The sequence below is a fragment of the Camellia sinensis genome, chromosome 15, assembly GCF_055761805.1.
Source record: "Camellia sinensis isolate YWXY chromosome 15, ASM5576180v1, whole genome shotgun sequence".
NCBI lineage: Eukaryota > Viridiplantae > Streptophyta > Magnoliopsida > Ericales > Theaceae > Camellia > Camellia sinensis.
Genome location: NC_138975.1, coordinates 100,940,000 through 100,949,801, shown reverse-complemented (window position 1 = coordinate 100,949,801; position 9,802 = coordinate 100,940,000). Strand labels below are relative to the sequence as shown.

General features: G+C 33.2%; 1 protein-coding gene across 1 annotated transcript; it reads right to left on the bottom strand.

Moving 5' to 3' along the window:
* Nucleotides 1-429: 429 nt before the first annotated feature.
* On the bottom strand, nt 430-999 carry LOC114256209 (uncharacterized). Its single transcript, XM_028195812.2, has one exon. The coding sequence runs from the start codon at nt 997-999 to the stop codon at nt 430-432; it is 570 nt and encodes a 189-aa protein (XP_028051613.2).
* Nucleotides 1,000-9,802: the final 8,803 nt, after the last annotated feature.

Here is a 9,802-nt window from a genome sequence, read left to right as displayed (position 1 = left end):
CTCTATTTTTTGTTTTGTTTTATTCCTTTTTTTTTTATAACACTTCTCTAATGCTTATAACCTAATGTGACAATATATTATATTTTATTTATTAAATAATCACAACATATATAAATATGCTATATATTTTATTAATATATAAAACACTTTTTTTTATATATAAAATATATAAATAATCAGATTAATTATATATAATTACCTATCACATTAAATTAATTAAATACCACATTAAATTCTCATGTAGCCACACAATTAATAAAGTCTAAAAATAAAATAAAATAAGATAATAATAATAATAAATAATGACTTAAGAAAAATTGGAGTTGCTACAATATACACACCTCAAAAGAATCTTGTCTCGAGATTCGAGAGAAGAGAGTACTAGGCAAAAAGTTCCAGGTCCATACGCCGAACTTTCTCTTTTAATTCTCAATTGATATTGTTCTCATCCTCGCTCCATTGCACTTTCACCGAGTTCACTTTCTTACACCGCAAGTACTTTACGTCTCGGTCTAGAATAGTAACCGGTCGCACCACATATGTTAGATTGTCACTAATCTCCAACAATTCTAGTGATGCTACTTGGGAAGGGTCTTGCACACACTTCTGCAATAAAGATACATGGAACACGTTGTGAATCATAACTAAAGCAGGTGGTAAGGTTAATTTGTAAGCCACATTACCAATCCTCTCAGTGATCTCGTATGGTCCCATAAATCTAGGTGCCAACTTTTCATTCTTTCCGAACCGCATGATACCCTTCATCGGCGAGACCTTCAAAAACCCAAAATCTCTAACATTCAACTCAACCCCCTTATGTTTTCTATCAGCGTAACTCTTCTGACGTCTCTGTGCAGTCTTAATACGTTCTCGACTAATGTTCACCTTCTCTGTGGTCTCTTTCACCAACCTTGGCCCTAACAATGGTGTATCTTCTACCTCCGTCCAACATGTAGTTGATCGACATGGCCTTCCATACAAAGCCTCAGAAGGTGCCATCCCGATACTTGAGTGATAGCTGTTATTATGAGCAAACTCCACCAATGGCAAGTGTTCTTCCCAACTATCGCCAAGATCGAGGACACAAGCTCTCAACATATCCTCTAAGATCTGATTTACCCGCTCAGTTTGCCCATCCGTTTGAGGATGATAAGCCGTTCTTAGGTCTAACCTATCACCCAAAACATGCTGAAAACTCACTCAAAACTCTGCCACAAATAACGGATCACAATCCGAAACTATAGAAATTGGCACGCCATGAAGTCATACCACCTCCCAAATATACAGCCTAGCTAGTTTATTCGTCGTTCGGTGAACACTGATAGGAATAAAATGAGTAGACTTAGTGAGTCAATCCACTATCACCGAAATAGATTCATTGTCTAAGACCACGACAATCCATCCACGAAATCCATAGAGATGTACTCCCATTTCCAATTAGGGATCTCGAGAGGCTGTAAAAGTCCAGACGGTCATTGGTGTTCCGCTTTAACCTGTGACACACATAGCATCGAGAAACATACTCTCTTACATCCTTCTTCATACCTTCTCACCAAAACGTCCCCTTCAGGTCATCATACATCTTTGTCCCATCAGGGTGAATGGTATATCGGGACCTATGGGCATCATCCATAAGCTCTTTCCTCAATTCAACAATGTTAGGTACACACAACCTGCCCCTGAATCACAATCCCCCATCTGAGTCCACAGACCAATCAGTAGGATAATCATCAGTCAAATCCACCACAAGGGCATCGACCTTGTTGACAATGAACCCATCTAAATACTGCATCTGACGAACTTTACCCAGTAACATCGGTTGCACGGTCAAACTACCAATGTATGTCCTCTCAGCACTCTTTATTGGTTGAACCTCATGCATCAAAATTAACTCTAAGGACTTCCATTCCTGAATCATCAAAGAAGCTATAATCCTATGTTGTCGACTAAGTGCATTTGCAACCATATTTCCTTTCCTCGGATGGTAAAGGATCTTGAAATCATAACTACTGACGAATTCAACCCACCTTCGTTGCCTCATGTTCAATTCTTTTGGAGAAAAAAAATATTTGAGGCTCTTGTGTTCTGTGTACAACTCAAAACACTCCCCAAACAAGTAGTGTCGCCACATTTTCAACGCAAAAAAAAAAAAAAACTATTGCCAACTCTAAGTCATAAGTAGGGTATTGTCGCTTATGAGGTTTTAACCATCGAGAAGCATAAGATACAATCTTCTGATACTGCATCAACACACATCCCAACCTAGTTCCACTCGCATCAGTAAACATTACTAACTTTTCCCCTTGTACTGGTATAGTTAACATTGGTGCTGTACTCAACTGCTGCTTTTAACTCTTGGAAAGCTCTCTCACAATCATCTGTCTATAAGAACTTCGCATTCTTGCGGGTCAACATGGTCATGGGTGCTGCAATAGTGGAAAACTTCTCTATAAATCTCCTGTAATAACCAGCTAATCCTAAAACAGTCCTTACCTCTGAAGGATTTGTGGGCTGCTTCCATTCTTTGACTGCAACAACTTTATCAAGATCTACCACTATCCCCAGATTAGATACAACATGTCCCAAAAATCAAACTTCTTTCTCTCAAAAGTGACACTTACTGAACTTGGCGTATAACTATTGTTCCCTCAAAGTTTGCAACATGACTTTCAAGTGTTCTCTATGCTCTTCCTCATTCTTAGAATACACCAGGATATCATCTATGAAGATAATCACAAATTTATCTAGATACGATTGAAAAATTCTGTTCATCAAGTCCATGAAATAGGTAGGAGCATTTGTTAAACCAAAAGGCATTACAGGAAACTCGTACAACCCATACCGAGCCCAAAAAGCAGTAAGCGGTATACTTTCCTCTGACACACCCATCTAATGATAACCCGTTCTAAGATTAAACTGAGAGAACATGGCAGCCCCCCTCAACTGATCAAACAAGTCATCAATTCTAGGTAGCGGATACTTATTCTTGATAGTCACTTTGTTCAACTCTCTATAATCTATGCACATGCGGAGAGCGCCATCTTTCTTGGAGACAAAAATTGCGGGTGCTCCCCACGGGGAGTTACTTGAACGTATGAACCGTTTCTGAAGCATCTTTTCCAGTTGCTTCTTCATTGCTACAAGCTCTGTAGGTGTCATTCTGTATGCCGCCTTAGAAATCGGTGCAGTTCTTGGCATTAAGTCAATGCAAAATTCTACTACTCGTCGAGGTGGAGGTCCAGGTATCTCCTGAAATACATCCTCAAACTCATGTACCACATCTACCTCACAAATATTCTGCATAGGGATTTCTACTGAGCACAGAAAACTCGTCATTATCGACTCTTGTCCATCGCCAGAAGTATGGGTAAGCCATTTCATACCGGAAATATCTATATCTACAGTCCTCCCAGCACAATCTAGAGTCACAAAGCGTTTTCGCAACCAATTCATACCCAAAATAATTACAAACCCCTTAAACCCTAGCACAATAGGTCTGCATACAAGACTCTGCTCACAAAGTCAATCTCAAAATTTTGAACAAAAAACATTTTAAACTTTTTCGTGCAACTAAGTATTGCTATTGATGTCCCTGGTGAAAAAAGTATCATTTTCAGGCAAGACTATTTGGAAAGGTATTGAATTTTACTTTTTTACATGTTTAACTCTTCGTTGTCAAGTTTTGTTACTCTTTTAACACCTATCGCACCATGTTTTCTTTGGAGAGTTAACCTTCTCTTTTGGCCTAGCTTTCTTCAAATTCATCCCCATGATGGCTATGATGGTATATTGTTATATTTAGATCCCATGAGGTGGGGAATATTGGTTGATAGCTAGGCAATCTGTCATTGTTATGTTTATCTTTTCATTACCTTAACTAGCCTGTTTTTGAGGCTACAAGCTAGTTTTCAATTTGAATATGTTTATTGCACTTTTGTTAATTGAACTAAACTGTTTTCGCAAATTTTTAATTTTATTTTCTGTTTTGTGGGTTTTGGTTTTCAAAGCACAAGAAATTCACTCCAAGAAGTGCAGAGAAAACACTACCAGTTTTGTTTGATTTGTTTACAGTCTAGACATAGAAGGGGCTTACATAGTCAAATATATATAATAAATAAAAAAATAAAAGTTAAAGTTGAATTTATTTATTTTTCTTTGAAAAGTTCAAGTTGATTCATATAGTCTAGTCATTGCAGGACTGTGATTCTATATAGATTTTGGAAAAATTAAAGTAATTGAATCAATAATTTTTTTTATTTTATTTATGGTTGTCTTTTTAATTAGGTCCCATATATATGTATATATATATATATATATATATCATTTTCTAAGGAAAATTGATGATCTAATTTAATGAAGAAAAACTGATTTCATGAAGAAAAATTATAAATGCTCAAATGTAATTGGTTGTCCAAAAAGTAATAATATTTAAACCACCAATAATATTTGGACATGAATGTTTTTAGTAGAATTGTTAGTAAGATTTTAAGTAGATTTACCATTACTCAAATGTGAAGTACTATAATCCATGATAGTGAATTGCTAAGGGTAGTTCTAAGAGATATAGATTTCCTTTTAATTTATTGCTCACATTTTACTAGTTAATTTAATATCCCTTTCTTGCTCACATTTTAATGTGAATATGCTTTGCTTGTGCCACATTGGTGCTGGATTAGATATAGTTGGTACCTTTTGAATTATGTTATGATATTTTCTATTACTTCTTAAAAACTATGGAATCAAGCGTGTATGTCAATGGGGTTTCTTGTCTTCCCTCACGTGTTACTTCTCCTTTCTTATTTTATTGTACATATGTGATTCAAAGTATTTGGGCTTCAAATTGTAACTTCGTTTGAAGGATTTAGTGATTATTTTTTTTAAAAGTTAACCTGTTAAATGTATTTTACTATTAATTGTTGTTTCTTTATCCAAAACTTATGTTGATTTTGTTCTTGTAGGTGTGAAAGTTCTTGAACATGTGTCAAGGGGAGTTGATTGGAGAAGCTTGATATTCTCATTGTGAATACGTTCTTGGGACTGGTAATGCTCAGATATCTATTTCAGAACTGCAATTATCAGGTAGATAAAAAAAGGGTGAATTACACTAACAGTCCCTATAGTTTGGGGCTTGTGTCATTTTGGTCCCTGACTTTTCAATTGTGACACTTTTGACCCTGAATTTTGAATCTTGTTCCAAATAAGGACAATTGAATATACTATTGGATTTTTTAAGGGCAACATTGTCAATTTGATAAAATATAAATTAATTTGACAAAAATAAATGTTAAAAAAATATTTATGAATTTTTAAAAATTATTTCTACCTACTAAAGATAAAATTGATAAATCTTTAGAATTTTTTTTTAACCAAATTAATTTTTATTATGTATTTGGATGATGATCATGTAAATTTAATTTTTAAAAATTAATCATGTAATTTTTATTAATTTTTATCAATTGTACATAATTTTATTTTTGGTGACTAGAAATAATTTTTAAAAATTTTAAAATATTTTTTTGACATTTATTTTTGTCAAATTAGTTTATATTTTATCAAATTGACAATTTTACCCTTGAAATTAAGCAATGGTATGTTAATTGTCCTTATTTGGAACAAGATTCAAAATTCGGAGTCAAATTTGTCACAATTGAAAAGTAAGGGACTAAAGTGACACAAGCCCTAAACTATAGGGACTATTAGTGTAATTTGCCCATAAAAGAATATGAATATAGATTAAGAGGTTTTGATGCTTCAACTAGAGGATCAACAACTAGCACGGCCTAAGCAGAGTAGTTTGACACTAAATTCTAAATGCTACTAATAACTCTGCTGTATAAAGTAGTTTATCACTTGGAACCTTGTAAATTAACTTACAACAAGCATGTATAATTGGGTGGGTATGATATGGCGGAAGGAGCAGTTCCTTCAAGTACAGATATAAATGAAGGATATGTATACCACATAAGAACTTCTAAAACATTAGGATGCCGATATGCCAAGAACACTGGAAGACATATATATATATATATATATGTAGTATATGCATGTATGTGTATATAACTAAAGAATAACCTACTATAGACTTATGCAACAAAATCTTTCTTTACGAATCTTTCAAACGTTCTAAAATTTCTAACTTGTAATACAAAATTCACAAAAGCAAATTGAGAGTAATGTTTTGTGGACACGATCTACGGACCAAAGATGTGTTTTAATCTCATTACCCCAATGTTTCTTCACTAAGAAGTCGTCAAAGTTCAGAAACTCTTGTTATGTTTCCTAAGAACACTATAATGCTATACTGGAAATGTCACACATCTCATAATTTGCTTTTGCAATATCAGACAACTAATGCTCACAACATGTCATCGCCGATAAAGTACGATTTGTGGGCACAATGCTATCATACTATTCATATTCATTCTACTTTTTATTTGAGCAACTTTTTTACCTTAATATAAGTGAAAGAAACCTCAAATTTAAGATTTAGGTCCTTATTTCAACTTAGTCATGAAAGTAAAGGTAGCACTTTGGATGAAATCTCATTCCATTAGTAGCTCTTACTCAGTTGATATTTGCTTTTATTTTGGAACCTTGAAATTGGATTTGATCAGTATTCCATTATGACATAATTTGAGCTAGCTTTTGGTTGTATAATATGTGACTGATTTACAAACTTGTAGAGATATTGCTTGTAATTAGTTCATATATGTCAAGTTTTAATTGGTGAATCACGTGTTACTTTTTGATTTTGGTATATTGAAATCTTGTAATTCACCGTAGGAAAATTTTCTCATAATTTTTTAATCTATAATGTGAAACCAATGTTTTCAGACCAAGAATTTTATTATTAACATTTTAACATTGTAATTTTTTTCATATATTTGACAGATTGGCAATGGACAGAATATAGTTCGGGGAACATCGAAGGATTACATTTTGAATTTTTGGATATATTTTGTCATAGGTTTTTGTTATGAATTTGCAAGCTTAGAATGTTTTTTTTGGAATTGCATGTTTGAAGTTTGGGATTGTAAGAGATTTGTACTTATATTGGATGTTTTGGATTTGATATTTTGCTTATATTTAATAAGCTACTACTTTTGAATGCTTTGCACAAGTGTGTTAATTTGAATTATGTTTTGTTTATGTTTATAGGTTTTATGAATTATGTACTGAACAGGGAAATTGTAAAAAAAAATTACAAATAATGAATTTTTGGTGACAGGCTTTTCAGTTGTAAATTTACTTTTGGTGACACTTTATTTCTGTTGCTGAAAGTTTGTGTGAATAATTTTTTTAGCGACCCAAAACTTGATTGGTCGCCAAAAGACTTAACATTCAACAACCAATTCATTTAGTCACTGAAAGATATTTTTAGCAACATATTTATATGTTACTAAAACCTAACATGTCATCCGCTTAATGTTACTTTTAGCGACTAAATGTTAATTTTTGGCGAAATTTTTTTAGCCTTTTGGCAACTGAAATATTTGGTCGCCGATTTATTTATAAGGCAACCAAAATTTATTTGGTCATTGAACCATTTAGTGACAAGGCTTCAGGGACCAATTTTGTTAATGTCTCGGATACTTTCAGCAACCAAAATTACACTTTTGGTGACTAGAAAAAAGGTTGCTAAAAATGCTTCTTCTTTTTTTTCTTTTTTTTTTGTAATGAAAGCTTTACACATCACATAAAGAGTAATTGCCCCTTCTAAAGGGGTCTCAACGCGAATAGGTCTAGATAAGGAGGTAGTTACATGATGTTCTCTTTCTACAAACTGTCTAGATATGAAAGAATGAGAGGCATCAGTATCAAAAAGTACTCTAATGGACTCTTGAAAAAGATTAAAGGTACCTTACACTTTGTCATTTCCTGGCATCACTGCAAATGCCTTGGCTGGAGTTGTCGGACCTTGTCGTGCCTACTGTTTTTTAGGGCAATCCTTGACTACATGTCCCAACTGTTGACGCCCAAAACACTTCCTATTGATCAGTTGAGATGCTACTGCTTTGATACCAAACTGTCATGCCCTGGAACTTGAACAATTAAATATTAAATTAGAACTAAACCCCAATCAATATTCCATCATCCAAATCCTAGGGGCAAAACAAAATCTAACAGTTCTCATCCCATAAAGGTTTAAGTAAATTTCAATGCTCAAAAAAAAAAAAAATATAGGGGATAAAAAGATAATTAACAAACACCAATCAAACTATCCATCATAGATTCATAACTATCTGATATCTCCAACATTAAAATAACAATAATTAGTCAAAACAACTTAAATAATGTAAAGTTGAAAAAAATAACACACAATGTCAAATTATCAAAATACTAAGGTCATAAAAAAAATACAATAAACTAATATCAATCCTAAGCTCAAGAAAACAAAAAAAGTCCAAGAGACATGTCCAATAACTATAGTTATTTCCCGTCACCACTGTAGCTCCAACTAATCCTGCAAAGGAAGCTCAACTACACTTAAATAGAATGCATCCAAGATGCCAAGAGACAAAATGGGTCAGTATACAAGTATATTGGTATGAGTACAAATATTTGACACCCACATGTCCACCAAACACAAACAAAAGTACATTTAATTCTTGTTACGGGACAAGACAAGTAGTTCCACCGGCACTGAAATGAAGGGGTAGTTTCCCGAGATACGGTGACATTTAGTTTCTTACCCGTACATAACTAAATATAAATTGATTATAAAATAAACATAAAAATATGGTGGGTCAGTCCTGTATAAAAAGTTAGTAAGATCCACCATTCTGCAAAAAAATAAAGTTAGTATAATTTAATCATAAATAAATTGCTGAAGAAATATCAATATGCACCATTTCATGCTTAAATCATTCGAATTGACCAAAACTCAAAGAACAAAAGTTGTACATAATCCAATTTTCTAAAAGGATTTGTGGAAGGATTTAGTATAAACTGAACAGGTTGAGAGAAAAACTTGATGGAACCTAGATAGAATTCGGCTGAAAAATCTGAAATTGAAAACGAAAAGAAACTAGCTTAAGATGATTTTTTTCCGGAAAATTTCAAAACACGGAAAGTGTCCAAAATAACATTTTACTTTAATTTTCGTGAAATCAATAAAAATGAGCTCGTTTCGTGGGTTAAAACAGTATCTAAAATCTACATTGCTAAAATGAATAAAAACTATTATAACCAACATCATCCGATTATAAGTTCTAATCGATCTTTTTAGTACAAAGTTAAAATACAAAAATTGTCTAGAATTACGTATACATGCCTCTGTCCAAATTTCGTAATTTATGTAGGTCATTTATTATTTTTCAAAATGTACAAATTAATCCAATTCAAATTATACCAATAAGTTCATATTAATTCTTTGTATCTTAACTCTACCACTTCGGCCCTTCACTTTCGGCCTACACATATATCCCATGTGTCTCCCGTATACCTAATGCCACTCCGAAGCCAAACTTGCACGGGAATATCGTTCCAAGTTTGACCCACACTCTTTGGATGGTTAGCATTTAAGTGCGCGCATAAATCAAAGCACCAGTCTACTCTTGAGAACGAGACAACAATATATATATATATATATACAACCTCTCAACTATTCATGAGAACAAACATAACAATACCAAGCCTAAGGCATTCAAATCAATCTCATAATCCTCACTTTTTTTTCTTTTTTTTTTTTTACACTTTTTCTCACCAGCACTCAAATAAAACAACAATCGATGGAGTCATGGTGGAGTATAAGGAATTTATCTATAGGTTCCCAATTTATTTTAATTTCATATATTCATGA